This window comes from Zonotrichia leucophrys, chromosome 1 (assembly GCF_028769735.1).
Source record: "Zonotrichia leucophrys gambelii isolate GWCS_2022_RI chromosome 1, RI_Zleu_2.0, whole genome shotgun sequence".
Classification (NCBI taxonomy): domain Eukaryota; kingdom Metazoa; phylum Chordata; class Aves; order Passeriformes; family Passerellidae; genus Zonotrichia; species Zonotrichia leucophrys.
In genome coordinates this window covers 7,066,384-7,084,192 of record NC_088169.1, presented here as the reverse complement: position 1 = coordinate 7,084,192, position 17,809 = coordinate 7,066,384, and the positions used below count along the sequence as shown (strand labels likewise).

Below are 17,809 nucleotides of genomic sequence, written 5' to 3'. Positions count from 1 at the left end.
TTTGGTATCCACAGTCATCTTGCCTGGATGAGCCTCAATCCTGTTTCAGCCTTGTGTCTTTCTGTGACTCCTTCTCATGGGTTTCTTTCCTTACTCCTACACATCATATTTTTCAAGGTCCACTTCTGTGTCAGAAGATTGGTAATGCAGATTTCTGAGGGAAACATCATTTTAATGTAGGCAAAATGGAGTGGAAAAGTTGTGGAATCTTGTTCTGGATAATTTAAATTTAATGTACAGATTACCAGATGGCCAGAGTAGCTCTCTCTTACTAAATAAAAATGGTTTTGTATTAAAAGAAGCACAGTAAATCAGATTTTTAAAAGCTTAAGTAATAGATTTAAAATACTTGGAATGTTGAAATATTTTATAGCATCAGTTTGTACAATCCTGCTTCTTCTCAAAACCTTTAGATTGTTTTTCATTAAACTGACTACTGTGGAGAATATAGTTGAAAAGTCTATTTTAAACTGGAAAAAAACTTTTGACCACTGCAACTAATGGTTTTATTTCATTATTTGGTTGACATTTGGTTGTTTTGGTTGGACATCAATATGGTTTCATTTCTAGCATTTATACAACTGTTTTCTTAGAGAAGGAAGACTTCTGAAGTAGGTACATGAGACCAGTAAATGTCAGATAAATTTATTGCTTCAAATTGTGTATCCTTCTCATGGGGTTTACAGCTTAATTTCTGTGAGGAGCTTTGATACAGCGCCTGCAAAAGGAAAATAAGTTGTTTGGACTTTTTTCTTTTATTCAGTAACGACTTGTAGTTTGTGGGTGCTATACAAGTGCTTCTCTTTAGATAACAAACAACAGCAACAGTGTAGATGTTGAAAATGATGAATGTTTAAGTTGTGTTCAGCTGCTATTAAGCTCTTCAGAATCATTTTTTCTTGATAAGTCAGACAGATTTGGTCTGTCATCACAAATCAGTGTTCTCATTGGAAAAGTAATAAATAATCACAGAGTGTTGAGGTGGGAGGTGCAGGAAGGGGCCTCTGTGGAGATCATCTCATCCATCCTCCCAGCAGGGCCGGCTAGGGCAGGTTGCTCAGAGCCATGTCCAGCCAGGTTTTAAATATTTCCAAGGGTGGAAAGACTCCAGTCAGCCTGGACAAAGCTCTTCATGCTGGGTCACCCCTGATGTAGAAAATCTCTATTTTCTATGTACCAGTGCATGGGGTTGTTCTTCCCCTGCTGCAGGACTTGGCATTTGCCTGTGCTGAATGCCCAGGATTGGTGTTGGCCCATTTCTCCAGCCTGTTGGTGTCCCCCTGAGTGGTCACACAGCCATCTGGTGTGTCAGCTTGTCCTTCAGAGATGGCTTTTTGGGTAGTGATGGTTTCAGCATCTATAGCTGAATCCCAGGAGCTGTTTAGCTGATGGATTGGGTTAAAAATGCATTTGTGCAGCAGATTGTTGAGTCTGTCTGTGTTGCAGTTCAGGTATTTTTGATTGTTCAGGAGTTCAGGGTTGGTCCATTTTATGTTCCAGTTGATCAGCAGGTGTGTTACTGTTGGTTTTTACCTTTAGTCAGTAAGCTTGGATCATTTTAGATCAGAGGCAGACTAGATAAAGGCAAAATGTGAAGCCAGCCACTAGAAAACCTGGCAGGGATTGCAGTGTGGTTGGGCAAATTGCACAGTGTTTTCCCAGGTGTTTTCATGGCTGGAAATGCAGAATGGCACAGAGTGTGGAAGGCTGGGTTGTAGAAGTTCAGATAAAACTTCTTAGCAATGACTTGTGGCAAAGATATTTCACTGCAGGCTACAGTGGTGTTAGAAATGCAGCAAATTCAACCCCCCTGCAATAGCCAGTGGCTGTGGCAGAGGAGGATGGCTGAACCCTGAGCAATAATAACTTAAATTGATGCAGCTAAATCTGGCAGTGTTCATCTCTGGTGCCTGTGCTAGCAGGGAGCCTGTCAGGCAGTCATTAGCTTTGCAAATTCACATTTAGTGCTTGCTGCTCACAGCCTTCTCTGTGGAAAATACCTCCAAGTCCTCAGGTTTTCTTGGTAGTTTTGGAGAGATTTGCCTGCTTTCTTAAAAAAAATTGTTCAAAATCCAAACAAGATGAGAATTTTAAATGACCATTTAGAGCACTGTAATTTCTGTAGTTGTCCTTTACAGTTGACTGTGTTTGAAAATGTTACTTAAGATGCCTTTAAAGTTCACAGAAGTCCCTTTAATCATTAGCATAGGGTTATTGAATGTTTTGGGCTGTACTCTGCTGTCTTCCATCCTGAACTCTGTTTGCAGTTCTTTTAGTTGAAATGTTGTCTGTATTTTTCTCTGTTAGAATTCTTATTGGAATTTTTATCACCTCAATATATTTTACTTCAAAACACTTTATTTAGGATGTATGTTTGCTATATTTTATATAGCAAAATATGGTGGTTTTGAGCATTACTCTTTTGATATTAAAAAAATAGCATAAAAGCATGTTTCTATCATTCTGCAAAAAACCCCTGCATCTGTTACTGTGACTGAGAGCTTGTAGTTCCTAATGTTGTGGGATTTGATGACTAATACTGATCCATGATATAGCAGTCTGTCACTATCTGTTACTGAGATAAATTTTATAAAAGAGAGGAAAAAACCCTTTAGGGAGCCTATTTTGTCATCTTTCAAATATTAAGTCTTACTGTAATGTTCATTTCCAAGTGACATTGCTACACATACTACATTCATAAAAAATAACAGCTTAACAGCTTTTTTTTTTTTTAATTGGGACCATGTATGTGTTCTTTCTAGTAGAAGTATGAAAAATAGCTTCAGTGTGTGGTGTTTGGGTGAGTGCATTGCAGATAGGCATAATATAAACTGTTAGAGACTTTGTTTTGTTTTTTTTTAAAGTTTACCTGATCTGCCTCCAAAATTGGAATGTAGCTTTCTTGAGAGAGTAATAGGAAGTGTTTTACTCTAGTGAAATGTTCCATTTTGATGTGTTTGGTGTGCTGTTGTCTGAGAGATCTGCAGTTAGTGTTTGTAGCAAAATATTTGTCATTTTAGCTACAAAGTCTGTAAACCAGCAAGTCCTTATGTTTGTGCTCTTTGAGGGAGGTGTAGTATTCCTAATGATATTTAATTTCCATGATAAAGGAAGGCTCATAAAGTGTTTCATTTGGCTTCTTACAGTCAGTACAGGCTCATGTAATCATAATTTTTCAAGGGAGGTAAGCTGATACTTTGTCCTGTGCAGTTTGCAGACAGCTCAGAAGGTGTTAGGTGTTGTTAATGTGCTTTTTTCCCTTTCTTTCATACAGACAGGAGATTGAGAGCTCCCTCTTCAGCCTGTCTGCACCTTCATTCAGCAAGGCAGAGCGCTTAGAAGCAGGATGATAGGGAAAAGTGGAGGAGAGACTTGGATTTTTTAGCAGCTCTGAGGTCAATTACTGCATCAGTCTGAACTACATTTACAGCTTTTGAGACAGGATTTCTTCTAGGCAAACAAAGCTTTCAGGAAATTCTGCATATGTCTGCTAATAATAACAGACTGTGAGAAATACAGTAGCTCACCTGTGCTAGAGCTGGTTATCTGTTATTTCATGCTAATAAAAATTATAACTCTGTATATAGACCCTGTATAATATATTAATAGTGGGGTTTTTTTCCTGCCATTGTAATATGTCTGACAGTTGTGTTCCTAAAGTTGAAGACAGAGATTTCCCACTCTTTTACTGAGTAGCTGATTAGCCCTTGCTTTGTTTTAAGATGTACAGGCATACACATGACAGCTCTGGAGCAGAATTTTGGGCAGAACATCATTGTTACAGCAGTTGTGTGCATGATTGACATAAAGAAAAATGTCTGGGAGGGAGAACTTGAAAAGATAATCTGCTCAAAGGCCTGCTGAATAGCAAAAATAATATATATATGTAGTAAAATGGAAGATATTTATATGCTAATGTATCAGATACTGTGAGCTTCAATACTGCATGTTGACCTTTATTTTAACACACTGTGTGGGAATGCAATAACAAAGAATTGAAAGTACTTCCTGTAGGACTGATAATATTTGGGTGCTGTCTCTGCATGTGGTATCTTGAGATTCAAATACGAATTTGTGACCAAAAGTGTTGATTTTAAGAACTACTGTAAAAATTGCAGAAAACCTATCCACAGTAGAAAACATTATATTACAGAAATTTTACAGAAAAAATATTTTTTTTCTGTAAAAACAACAACAAACCCTAAAACACAGCAGATAAAAAGAGCAGATAAGACCCCAGACACCTGTGTTGAATAAGCTTAATGCACGGAGAGAGGGGAGTTGTCCTCTAGAATTAGTTTTTTTATATTGGAGCTACACTGTATTGGGCCTTAAATGTATTCATGTGTGTCAGTTGTTGCATACATACCCTTATTTTATTTGAGGTGTTCAGAAATTATTCTGGCTTTATCTCTAATATGGATAATTACATTCTGTTATCTTCTGGCACATTCTTCTTGCTATATGACGGTAGTCAATGGAATCTGTTGTCTTGATAGTGTTCTCCAGGCAAAAATAGATGTTTTTACAGGTAGGAACAGGTGGATGTAACTTGGAATTTTTTTATATAGCTGGAGCACTAGATTATTCATTTTTATTTTCTTTCTCATTGTGCTGCATTTGGCTCTGTTTACTATATGCTTACTTCATAACCAGGCTGTTTTTATTCTTTGTAAGTTGCATTGAAGTCCACAGATGTCTAGTTGTTATTTTTTTTTCTTCAGATGCTTTCATGTTTAAAAAAGTCTTGTCTAAAAGAGCCATTTTTTGCATCTTTTAGACCCTACATGTTTATTTGTGTTTAGAGCACAAAGATCTGGAATTAGTAGCAGTTTGGGATTAAGTAAAGCACAAGAGTTGATTCACAAGGTAACTACAATTGACCCAGTGCAGGAGAGTGAACTGCAGGATAATGAAGTTGCTCATCTCACAGGAGGGATTTTATGGTAATGCTCACCACCAAAAAGTGACCTGTTAAAGTTCCAAGGGTTTTGTGTGTTGCTTAAGAACAGAGGAGCATAAGAAGTAGGGAAATTTGGTGGTTTTTGCAGTGAAAGCAGTTTATTAGAAGAGGCATTCAGAAGTCTTGCATCACAATAAAATAAAATCAGAATTAGTTAGACAGAAATAAATGCTGGGATACTGTCATTTTGCCTTACATAAACAAGTGTTGTCTTAATAAAAGCTGCTCAAGTGAACCCATTAGGTGAAAGGAGATGCTTTGTACCATAAAATGCAAAACACAGGCCAAAGAGAAAGCTCAGTTTGATTCTTCTTTTATTACGTGTGAATGGGTTGTCTGCTCTGTAGAAACAGACTTGGTAAATGCTTTGTTTTGCCAAAGACTAAAGTGAGCACTTAAGTAGGGCAAGATAATTGTGGAGGCTGAAAAGTTTCTTTATATCCATCTTCCTTGGTGCGAATGTTGAGGAAATATTTAACAGAGCTCCATTCTGTTCCTGGGGTGAAATGAGGTTGTTGAGGAGGCTGAGAAGGGGTCAGACATAGGGTGCTGGCACAGCAATTAATACTTGTACAAGGAGCTTCCCTTGAAGGGCCAGACAATGTCACGGAAAAGCCACAAGGAATTGAGAAATGCAGGAGCTGAGCTATTGACTCAGATATGCAAATCTCATTAAGATGCTGTTCTGGAGAACAGTGGGGTGGCAAATGTGCTCATCTTGTTAAACTGCTGCTGGAGTGTAGGGATGAAAAGGAATTGAGAAGGTGATTCAGGGAAGTGGGATCTGGTTAGTCTTCCCTACCAATAAAACTGGTTGCAGCAGTAAATTTTAAGGTGGTTATAAACCAACTAAATTATGTTTGGTAAACTGTTTACATAGTGGAGTAAAATTCTTTAGGCCTCTGAGCAAATTAACAGATAAAAGAGTGCAGTATTAGATTAATTATCCTTCCTAAGAATCCTAAAGAAAATCTCCTGTTAAGGTCATTTAGAAAAAATAACCAGCAACAACAAAACAACAAAAAACCAACACAACCCCAAGTAATTTCTGAGCATAAGTGAAAACCGTGTAATTAAAAGAAGAAAACATGCTAAGAATAACTGCTCTGAGTTGGTTACTAGAAAAGCCCATTGTTAATAGGGGAAAAAAAGAAGAGTGTGCTTCTTGGTCTGGTTGTGTATCAAGTTTCCTTAAAAAGACTGTTATCAAAAGCTCTTTTCTGTGCTCTTAGAAATGTAAGTATCTTTTCCCTGTGAGCAATCTTTCTGAAAGGAGAATTAATGAAACATTATCACAAGACTTGAGATTCAACACTCGAGGTGTTTATTTCTACTGAAGTGAAACCAGCAAGTTTCTCACTCAGTGTTTCAACTGGTGCATCTCATTACCATCCCAGAGCAGGGATAGAAACGCAGGATCCATCTCAGTTAAAGTCTCCCAGTTGTCCTTTCTAAAGCTGATCTGAGGTCAGGTCCTTAGTTTAAGCAGTGTAGAGAAGTTCCTGAGTTGATTTGTATTGTTTCTCATGAAAGAAATAAGAACTTTCTTGGTTATTATTATTTTTCTTCATTGTTTATTAAAGTGTGTTCACAGCCTTGAAAGAACAGGCAGAGGTCCAAACAAAACTCCAGAGGTCCTCAGGCAGTTCTGAAGAGCCCATGTGTCAGCTGGAAGTTGTCCTTGTCATTTTTATGGTGATCCATGGAAAGACTCACTTGACAACTCTGAAGCATTTCTGAGCTTGAAAGCTTTACCAGTTTGGCATGATTGGGGAAGGCAAATGAGAGGTGTAGGTTAGACTGTAATGTGTCTCAAAAGGAGCTAATGAGGCCTTTTTATAGTTCTTTTTGCTTGGTGTTCAAAGAGGGAAAGTGTAGAGCAATCCACTGAGAAAAGTGACAGGAGACCAGGAGAGATGAGCTGCTCTCAAGGGGCCTTGTAAAATGATAAAAGTACAGGACAGAGAGCAAACAGAGGAATTTTTGCATGGAAAGAGTGATCAGACATTGGAATGGGCTGCCCAGGGAGACAGTGGAGTCACCCTCCCTGGAGGTGTTCAGGGAACAGCTGAAGGTGACACGTGGTGCCATGGTCAAGTTGACAGAGTGGTGTTTGGTCTCAGGTTGGACTCCATCATCCCAGAGGTCTTCTCCAACCTTAATGGTTTGTTGATTCTGTGAAGGTGGTCTGGGCTGAGCAGTCTGGAAAAGGGGCTGATAAATGGCCAGCATTTATGTAAGGGCAGTAAATCCATTTCCTGAGGAGCTGGAATGGCAGAGGCTCAGGTGGGCAAACTTCTCCTTGCTCCAAGGGCTCTGTTGGAGCCCAGGGCAGAAAAAAATTTGTTCTGTCCTTACTGAAGGTGCTGCTCCCTGAGCCTGGTCTGGAAAGTCAGTGAATCATTAGTTTGGGAGCTCCATTATCCACAGGAAAAGAGCCTAAATCTATTTGAGGGGAAGCACTTTGTGGAGGAAGGACCTGGATTAAATTAGTGTTTTGTTTTTAAAAACAACAAAAGCAATTCTTGTTTTATTGGGAATTTTATTTAGAAACAAAGGACTTCTTTGGCTTCAAGACAGAATTGCTAAGTTCCTCGAAAAGTACTTTTCAATGGCCAGTGATTTTTACCATAGCAAAAGTTTTAAGAATAAAATTTTAAACACTGTGATTTCACAAGCTAAACACTGCTTAGAATATTCTGTTTTGTTCAGAAGGCAAATACAGAACTGTGCAAGTGGGAAGCAGAATTATATGGGAGTAAAAAAAAGGGAAAATTTGCAGTTCAGAGGGAAAGGCAAGCATATGAAAAGTTTGGTGCCACTTGTTATAATGATTTTCTTACGTAAGACAGTGATGTGATTCTGTTTGTCTTACAGCCTCAGAGCAAGGTGATTAGCAAATGAAATAGAGGAAAGATGTAAAAGTCATTAAGAGAAGAAAAAAAGGAACATTACTTCTTACATAACATGTAATTAACCTATGAAATTCACTGCCAACCTGTACTGTTGAGGTCAAAATCAGAACAGAATTGAAAAATAATTAGAAATACATTTGCATAATGAGAAAATCCACGGTTCTATTGTAGGTTTTTCTGTGTTTCATGAAAGATCTCTGGGAGTATTGCCAGCTAGTACCTGGTTGTGAAAGGCTGGGGTAGGGAATTGCATGATAAACAGGTTGTGTAATTATCTGGCATTACTTGCATTTAAGCATAATGTAAGCTTGACTTGACTTCTTTCTATTCCCTTTGAGAGCTCCTCTCTCTCCCCTGGCTACAGAAGGAGCTTGGCGAGGGGAAGCTCAGGGAGCCAAGCTGAGTTGTGTGTAACCTCCTCCTTCCCAGGCTGCTGGGCATTGACAGCTGGTTTTTTTTGTGGTTTTCTAATAACTCCCAGTAAGAAAACAACTGATTGTATCTGCTAATTGTGAAGGGTGGGAGGTTCTGGTTTAAGGCAGGAGGGCTCCAAGTGGGTGCTGTGCAGCCCAGAGCTTCAGCTGACTCCTTCTGCAGGCACCTTTCAGAAATAAAATGTCTTGTTCCTTCCTCTTTGTGGATTAATTAATTCTGATAGAATTGAGATAGAGTATCAAATAAATCCACAGTTCCATGTGTTCATTTTAAACGTGGTTTTTTATTGGTGGAAGAGAGGGTATTAATTTTGTTCTTCTGAATAACTGTAATCTCTTGAGCAGTAAAACCTTGTTAATTCTCATACAGCTAATCCTCAAATAATAATTCACTTAGACTGACTTCACAACAAAACTGACTGCTTAAGCACAAATGCTTGTAACTTACTCTGTTTTGACCTGTAAATGGTACCTAAAATCCAAATGTAGAGATAACTGGAAGTTGTTTAGGAACTTTTCATTATCATCAAAAAGTCATAATCTCACAAGCAGAAACAAAAAGGACAAATATTTTAAAAAGCATTGAAGCTAACAGTTCTAGAAAACACAGAAATTACATTTGGAAGAGGAAAGCCTTTAGACAAAACCAAAAAAGATTTAAAAAAATAATGTTTGCACAGAAGTATCAGGATGTTCAATAAGGCAAGAGTGTTCAGTAAATATTTTTGTTCTGTGCTTGGGAAAAAGGCAGATAAAATGTTCACATCATGGAATGTATTCTCTTGTCAAGGAGAAGGTTAAACAGCAGTTGTACTTAAATTTGGCATTTTTAAGTCAGAGGCCCAGATAACGTGCATCCATGAACTCTGAAAGAGCAAGCCAGAGAACTGTTTATAATTCATATAGGTTTTTTTTAATAGTTCTTGGAAAACAGGAAAAGTTCCAGAGGACTTGAAGAGCACGCTTCCTGAGAAATAGACATAATTCTCTCAGTGTGACATAAGGGTTGAGTGAAATAGTAAAAATATTGAGGTGATTAATTTAATAAATGTAAAGAATGATAATTATTGATAATAATTCTTGGTTATGGGAAAATAAGTTTTATCCTGTTAACTTTATTTTTTGAGGTAGAATTTTTATTTTAAAATGGAATTAAAATTGATACTGGTGGCTTTAAATCTCCATGATACTTTTTGGGGGGTTTTTTGGCATGTGGGATGATGCAGAATCAATCCTGTACCTAAAACATGTCTGGCAATTGCCTGATAAATGTTCTGTGGGTGTTGAAACTGTGTCACACTTGGGCTTCTGGTCAGCTGTGTGTTTAGGTACAGCCAGAGGGAAAGATTTTACCTAAGACTGAAGACTTCTCTTCATTCCATCATCACAGATGACTGGCTATCCAGTTTCTTTTGGGGGCATAAATCAGGCTTGTTTTGTCTTGAGCAGTGTATTTGTTGCCCCTTTCCACCCCTCTCACAAAAACTGCATTCTTGAAACTGGGATATGTGGGATTTTCAGCGCAGGTGCTGTGGTCAAAAAGGATCTTTCACTTTCCCTACAATGGCTGTAGTTCTGCATTTCCAGAAGTGAAGAGGCTGGCAGTGGATACTCACACCATGGTAGCAAATATTTTTAGTATTTCTATAGTGTTTTTTATAATTTCTATTGCTCTGTTTGGCACACTAACAATTACAAGAATTGTTCTTTAATAGTTCTCTTGCCTTGTTATTAATAGTAAGATATTCTGATTCATAGTTTAAAAAAATTATAGGAAAAAATTATGATAGAGTGAAGCTGGTCTGTTAAAGACAACTTTAAATATTCTGCCCATCTGTTTCCTGTGCCACTTAAATGATGAATATTTTGCTATCTCAGCTTTGCTATTCTTTGTCCATTTTCCTCTTAAAATTTCCACATAGAATTTTAGTAGCTTAATAGGAAATTACATCGTGCAGTTGGTAATACCAGCTTCAAGTGCTGGGTTTATGAGATGTCTTTGTTAATCTGATCTTTTCCTTCACGCTTTTTCTTTCCCTTTCTCCTCTGCCTTTTCAGACCTGTAATTCCTCTAAGTGTACAGAAGTTTCTCCTCTCTCCATTGTCACCTTCCCTGAAACCCCCATGTGCTCTTTAAGGAACTTTCACTGCGATCACCTTGCTGTGACTGCAGCAGCTCAAGTCCTGTTAGTTCTGAGCAAATCTCCCTTTTGCTTCAAGTTCACTTTTCCTCAAGTTAGAAATTTCCTGAGAGCTGTTTATCAGTGCAAACTGAATTTTGTCAAAGTTCTGTCCTGTTTCTAATACTGTGCATTTGTTTTTGTTGGGTTTATTTCTGTGTTTGGTAATGCAGAGGTTTAGAAATGTCTGATACCTGCTGTTTAGATTTTAGTTTCACTTTGCATGGATAGTCTGGATATGAGGTTCATGCAGCTGTGGTCAATAAATTTCTGAAGGGTGATGATTTTATATTGCCATGTGATTTTGGGGGTTTTTTGGTTGCTTTTGTTGGCTTTTTTTTTTTTTTTTGTATTTGTGGGGTCAGTGAAGCCTTTGCAATAACTACACCAGACATTAAACACTGGCCAGTGATTTTTCTGCCAAGTTGGATGATGAGTGATCAAAGCTTCTGCACCACTCTTTCACTTTCTTGGAAGTGGAATTCTGGCATTGGACTCACCTAGCACAAGGAATGAGCTGTGTGACAGGTGTGCTTTGTGGTGTGGGAGATGTTTGCCCGTTGTATTTAAATTGTGTATTATGTCAGTCTGTCTGATCTGATCTCAAGCCCCACGTCCATCCTGTGGGTTCTGCTGGCTTGATTCGAAGCAGTGATCTCATTACTCACTACCTGGCTGTACATTGTTGCTCAGTTGCAGAAAATTTTTGTCACTGGGAGTTTCATCTGATAAAAAATTGTGTTTTCTGCTGAAGACTGTTGTTATTAAAAAAAAAGAGACAAAACTTTAGTAACCAGTGAATTTTATGAATATATATGACTAAATTATACATTAGAAACATCCTGTTTTGTGGGATGTAACAACAGTGAATCAAAGGAGTTTGGAAGAAGGATTTGAATAGTGTTTAGTGGGAAGAATTTTGAAGTAGTTGTGTAATTTTTAACAAGAATATAAGAGATGGTTTTGTCAGTACATTTCCAGTGATGGTGACTGGATGTTGACTTCAGGCTAAGCTCAGGATGGAGACTTTCCAGGTCATCCATTATAGGAAAAATTACACATCCAGTGGGTCCTGCTCACCTGGAAATCTCCAGGGAGAGGCTGCAAATGCAGGCAGAGAGGTTCTCCCTGGAGTCACACACGGGCAGTGACAGCAGCTCACTGGGACAGGGCCTCTCCCTTATTGCTCCAAAAAATAGATTATACAGCAGTGGCTCCTTCTGCTTCAAAATGTGTAAGGCAGGGAGGGGTAGGTGTGGCTCAGTTCAGTGTCTGCAGTGTAGCTGTGGTTGGGTTTTGTGACTCAGCAGTTTTTTGGTTGAGACATTGTCATTTTCTGACTTCTGCTCTGCTACCTCAGCTCCTATGGAATGATGATCCATCTGCTAAGATTCTTCATTTGCAGTTGAAATGTTAAATTTTCCTGTTAAATTTTATCAAAATGTGTCATGCTTGCTCTTATTGGAAATGGCTGTATTTTAACTAATAGTGGTGATGTTGCAAATTCAGCAGGCAAAGTGGGAATAAGTTTGAATAATATCAAATTATACATGGAAAATTCTTGATTAAAACACGAGCTTTATTTGCATCTTAAATTACAGTTTCTCCTTATACAACATTATTTTGCATAAGAGATTACACTGATACACATTGATTTTATTTGTCAAGTATTGACAGAGACAGCTCTTGTTTCTTTTTAGGAATCTGGGTAAAAATGGCTTATCTAACAGTAGTATTCTCTTGGATAAATGCCCACCTCCACGACCACCGCCTCCACCGTACCCTCCCTTGCCAAAGGACAAGCTGAATCCACCTACACCTAGTATTTATGTAAGTAAATCTAGTGGCAGAAGTGCATTGCTGCCTGTCTTTTGTAATTGTTTAGATATCTGAATTACATAATGTAATTATTTTAAAGATGTCCTGTTCATCACTGAGTTCTAATTACGGTGCTCTCCAGACTGGTATATAGGCAGGAGAAATGCCAGCCTTAAAGAAAATTTTGGTACATAGTTTGACTCTTAAAGTACCTGTAAATTAGGAATTTCAGTAGACAAAAGGAAAAATACTTCAGTTTTTTTACTTTTAATACTCAAAATGTTGGCACAATAAGCAAAACAATTCATTATATACAATGCACCATATTTCAAAAATGTATGTACAATTTTTTGCAAGTGACAGCTTATAAATGAGCAAGTAATTAAACTAAACTCCCATAACAATCTGCTACAAAACATAGTGAAGAAAAATGAATAAAAGTTGAGGTGTTGTTAGGAACAAAATGTCACCAGGAAAAGGCAGGGTTTAGTTGAGTAGTATTTTCTTATGCAAGCATTACAACTTTTGTTCTGAAAATAAAGTTTCATAATAGCTTTATTGAGCTAACTTCCTTAGTAATAGAAGAATAAATTACAGGATATCCACTTCCTTAATAGCAGAAAAATAAATTACAGTGTGTCCATACAGGCAGTGTGAAAAGCCTCAGTTTGGGGACCAGAAGAAGCTGGCACTGGGGTCTGAGTGTGCTGAGAACTGGGTTAGGATGCAGTGGTGCTTCCAGATGTTTTCCAGGTGTTACACCCAAACTCATCTGCCTTAATAAAAGTCCATCCCAGTTCTGTTGAGCCCTCACACAGCTGGAAAGTCACCACACTGCCACAGACTGTGCAGTTGTGCCACTCTTTGGGAGCTCCCTGTTGTGTTTTGTTTATTGCTAGAAATGCCTTCAGCATTCTAAAGGATTCATAGCAATTAAAAAAAAATCAGGAGGGAGGCTATGGCATAAAATTGAGGTTATAGGTGCAGAGAAGCATAAGAAAATCAAATCAACCTTTCTGGTTAACATGAGATATACCATGAGAGTAGTCTTTTAATTATACTGTTTCTTGTATACATTAGCTGTAAAATTAGCACTTTTTACTTCTGAAAAGAAACTGTATTGCTCTTCAGAGAATTCTGTAGATTTAGGGAATGTACAAGGCTACTGTCAGATAAAGAAATTAAGTTCAGGAAACCTGAGTTGCAAAGCTGAAGCAACCTGGGAATAATTCTTGCCAAGAAACAAATTACAGTAACAAATTAATTTCAGGAGTGAACCCAGCATTTACCATAGCAAGAATTGTATGGTGTAGCTGTTCATTCCCCACAGTGCAGGGAAATGCAGAAAATTCCTGTTTTCTTTCTGTTATTTCTCTTTTGTTTTATCATTCTTTCTTGTTTTAAAAATAAGGAATAATCTAGATTGATCTGACATCTAATATTCCATTATAATTTTGCAGTTGGAAAATAAACGAGATGCTTTCTTTCCACCTTTACATCAATTTTGTACAAATCCAAACAACCCTGTTACTGTAATACGTGGCCTTGCTGGAGCGCTTAAATTAGGTAAATTTACCTTTTTTTTTTTTTTTTGTAATTTGGGGAGGAATTCATGTTTTTTAAAAAGAAGTCTCTCAGTTCTTAGAAGTGGATATTTTATTTCTATAACACTATTTTACCTGTATATTCCAAGTAGTTAGGATAATTTTTCATTTCTCAGTTTGCTGTTGTTTCTAATTTCAGTCTTGTGAAATAAAACCTCACCACAAAACCAGCAGATTTTGTTGAGCCCAGTGGGGAACTGAGCTGTGGATATGGAAGTTTACATCCAGCTATTTTCCTATAAAAAACTGGATGCATGTCTTTGTGTTTAGATCTAATGTTCTATAATTTGACTGTGTGCAATATTTTGAAGTCTAGGCAGATAAACTACCACTGCTGGTACGAAACAGTGTTGTATGATGGAAGTACATTCATTAAGCTCTGCTCTGAAAAATACTTTGTGGGTAATAGGTTTGAACATTGTTTGCTGATTTGTTTAGCCAAGGCATGTAAAATGTTTCTTGTAAAATAGTCCATGGCTGCCAAATTTTTTTCTAATTTTCTACTGGATATGTGGAGGAAAGTGTTTTGGGTGTTAATAATTAACATTCAGGTGGGCAGTGTTGTGCAGACTTAAATGGTAAAAATTATTTTAGACTAAACTTTTGGTAACTTCAGGCATTTTCCTGAAATGTTTTATTCTATTTTAACCTTCATTTATTAATTTCATTGCTATTAATTAGATCTAGGACTCTTCTCTACTAAGACATTGGTAGAAGCCAATAATGAACACATAGTAGAAGTGAGGACACAACTACTGCAGCCAGCAGATGAAAACTGGGACCCCACTGGAACAAAGAAAATCTGGCGTTGTGAAAGCAGTAGATCTCATACAACAATTGCTAAATATGCACAGTACCAGGCCTCCTCATTCCAGGAGTCTTTAAGGGTAAGTTAATTCAAGTTATTCACAAACTCCATACTGACTCTGGAGCCAATTAATAATGGCTGTTGGAAAAAGCAGAAACTGCTAAAGAAAAAGAGACATTTCCATTAGCATGAAGAGCACAGGTAAATTTTCAAAATCTGTTTTGAATAGAGGAACAAATAGTATATTGTTCTTCCCAAATGCTTAGTGTAAACTTAAGTTTAATAATATAAAAATCGTGGTTATTACATACTTCAAAAGTTTGTTAGTTTAAGCTTTTATATTATAATCTCAAAATTCACATTAAAATATTTAGAACTCGAGGCTTTTTTACAATTTGGATTGCTTCTAATTTCACATGTTTTGAAATCAGATTTCTTTGTTCTTCCCACTCTTCTGCATTAAATTGGATGTGGCTTATTAGAAGTTTACACTAATACTAGTCTTTTGTTGGGTTCCAAACATAACAGTTCATATTTAGTTTAGAAGTTTTTAGGCTTATGTGACAGAGTGAAGTATTAGAAATAACATTTCCCCTTCCTGCCTTGGCAGAGGGGTCGGACCCCTAACTCCAGAGGTCCCTTCCAACCCTAACTATTCTCTTACTCTGGGATTCTGTGAAATGTGATTTTATTGGTATTTTTAACATTTTATACTGGAGTTATGAGGATATTCTTGAAATTGGCTATGAGCACTCCTTGGAGGCTTATGTTTCCTGGTTTTGCAAAAAGATGGGGCTAAGGTAGAACTAAGACAAGGAGATCACTTTTATTAGTTGTTTGTTAAAAATAGGGAAAAGGTCTTTGTGGGGAATTCACTATTGTAGTTTTCACTGCCTTTACACAGAAACAGGAATGATTTCAGTAGGAAGGGAAAGAGAAATTCTAAATTTAAATTTTGTGCATTAGAGGAAAGGATTAGAAACAAAGAAAATAATTGCTAGTTGAAGGGAGCAGAAGGGAATCTAGTCATAAGTCTCTGAACTGGTACAGGATGAGGAAAAGAAACAGGAATACCATGGGAAGTGGGGGGCACACAAATCTTCTAGAACCTGGGATTTTCCTCCCTCTGCCATGGTAATAATTTTCAGTAGGATATTGGCTGAAGGTTTCTGTGCTTCCTGAGCAGTGGCACCAATGTTCTGTTCCTGTATGTCATTCCAGAGGGGCTGGAGAACATTACATCACTGGAATATAATATCTACCTATATCTGTTTATCTATATATCTTTTTTTTAATTATATGTAGTTTAGCACATTCCACTGAAAGCCTCAGCTTTGGATTTGCACCACAATGTGTCCTGTAGGGTGTTCTGATTTTTCTTTCCTCACTGTTACCAACTGGTGGTAAAAATGCAGTACATAAAATAGTTTTTAAGAATGATGATTTTCATTTTTCCCCTGGAAATTAGAAAGACACTGTACCTGTGTCCTTTTCCTAACACTGCTCTGACCTGTCCTTAGGTGACTCTGCAGTGTTTAAATGAAAGCTTTATTTCTTCTTTCTATAGCCACAGTTCTCTTTGGCTTGCCCTAAGTGATCTTTTTTCTTTATTCCTCTAACAGCTATTGCATTGCTTTTCTAACATGTCTTGCAGCATTTGATAAACCCATCATCACTAGGTTCCTTTTTGTTTCTCTTTGTCCTTCATTCAAAGGATGAATAGGACTTTCTCAGGTACACAGGGCACTTTGAGATTTAACAACAATCCCATTCAAAGCCAGAGATCTTTGGACAGAATCCAGACAGCTCCTTCTTCCTTTTTGTCTCTTTCCTTCTATGTCCATATACTTGCCAAAATAGAAGTCTTTAGAATAGGGTTTTGAGCACAGTCTGCTAAAAAGATCAAATTGCATCATTTAATACTGGTTGGATTTTTTCCACTAGTCGTGGTCTCAGCTACTGCTAGTGCTAAAATAGCATATGGCTATGAAAAATTCAAAAGATTTTATATAATGGATTTTATTAAATTAGTTTTATAAATATTAGTCATCCTAATTTCCTGTCAGAATACCTGCTTGACTTTGCAGGGAGGTAGATGTTCTTATTTGAAAATATTAAGAGAATTCTTTAATACTGGATTCCAGGTCACCCTCAAAAAGGAACAAGCCAGTATTCTCATTTCCAGCTTGAATGCAGGCCAGCAGAAATATTTATAGTGTGGACATTTTCTGTTGTCCTGTCTGAGTGTCATGGAATCTGCAGCCATGAAGAAATTTATTTCAATGCATTTGATTGACTTTTTTAATTTTCTTCATAATGAAGAAATGTTGAGATAAAATCTTAGACATGGATATTTCAAAGATTGTGTCAGTATCTTGAAATAAATGTATTTATATCTCTGTGTTATCACTTTATACCTATATATTTTATATGTTCTTTTGTGTGTGTTTTTATATATACGTGAAAACATTTCAAAATTGCATTTTATAGGAGGAAAATGAGAAGAAGAGTCACCACAAGGACCACTCAGATAATGAATCCACATCTTCTGATAAGTAAGTGTGTTATAACTCTGTTCATTCTGTAGTTGGTTCTGTGTGCTATTTTCCATCATTCCCTTTTCACATTTGCCTGATCCATTTGTTACATTTGCAGCTCTGGGAGGAGGAGAAGAGGACCTTTTAAAACAATCAAGTTTGGGACCAACATTGACCTGTCAGATGACAAGAAGTAAGTTGATTACAGTTTCTCCTGCTCACAGTGGGATTCTAGATGATGATAATCCTTCTGGAAATCCAGAGTAGTATTCTCAGACATCAGTCAGTCTGCTGATAAATTCCAGCTTCCACATGAAATGGTTACCTTTGCTCTTCAAACTGTTCTTACAAGTCCTTCTCGTGCTAAAAAATATTTTCAAACTTCTCTTCCCAGGATTTTTGTTTGTCCAGAAATGAGTTGAAACATTCTTTTTAGTCCTCCTTCTAATTCATTCTCTTTGTTTCATTGTGAGGCTTTAAATTGTTTGGTTGCTACTTTCTTACTTCTGAAAACACCCAATGTTTTAGGTTTTGTGTAAAAATTGTAAGA

At 37.2% G+C, this 17,809-nt stretch overlaps 1 protein-coding gene across 7 annotated transcripts in view; it reads left to right on the top strand.

Annotated features, from left to right (window-relative positions):
• Positions 1–17,809, top strand: part of KDM6A (lysine demethylase 6A) — a 152,919-nt gene that overhangs the window by 118,469 nt on the left and 16,641 nt on the right. For all 7 annotated transcript variants that reach the window (XM_064706278.1, XM_064706261.1, XM_064706287.1 and 4 more), the window contains 5 exons: positions 12,193–12,322; positions 13,771–13,876; positions 14,596–14,801; positions 17,213–17,277; positions 17,378–17,452. In XM_064706278.1, the coding sequence (XP_064562348.1) occupies positions 12,193–12,322; positions 13,771–13,876; positions 14,596–14,801; positions 17,213–17,277; positions 17,378–17,452 (582 nt within the window). The remainder of the gene's footprint in view (positions 1–12,192; positions 12,323–13,770; positions 13,877–14,595; positions 14,802–17,212; positions 17,278–17,377; positions 17,453–17,809) is intronic.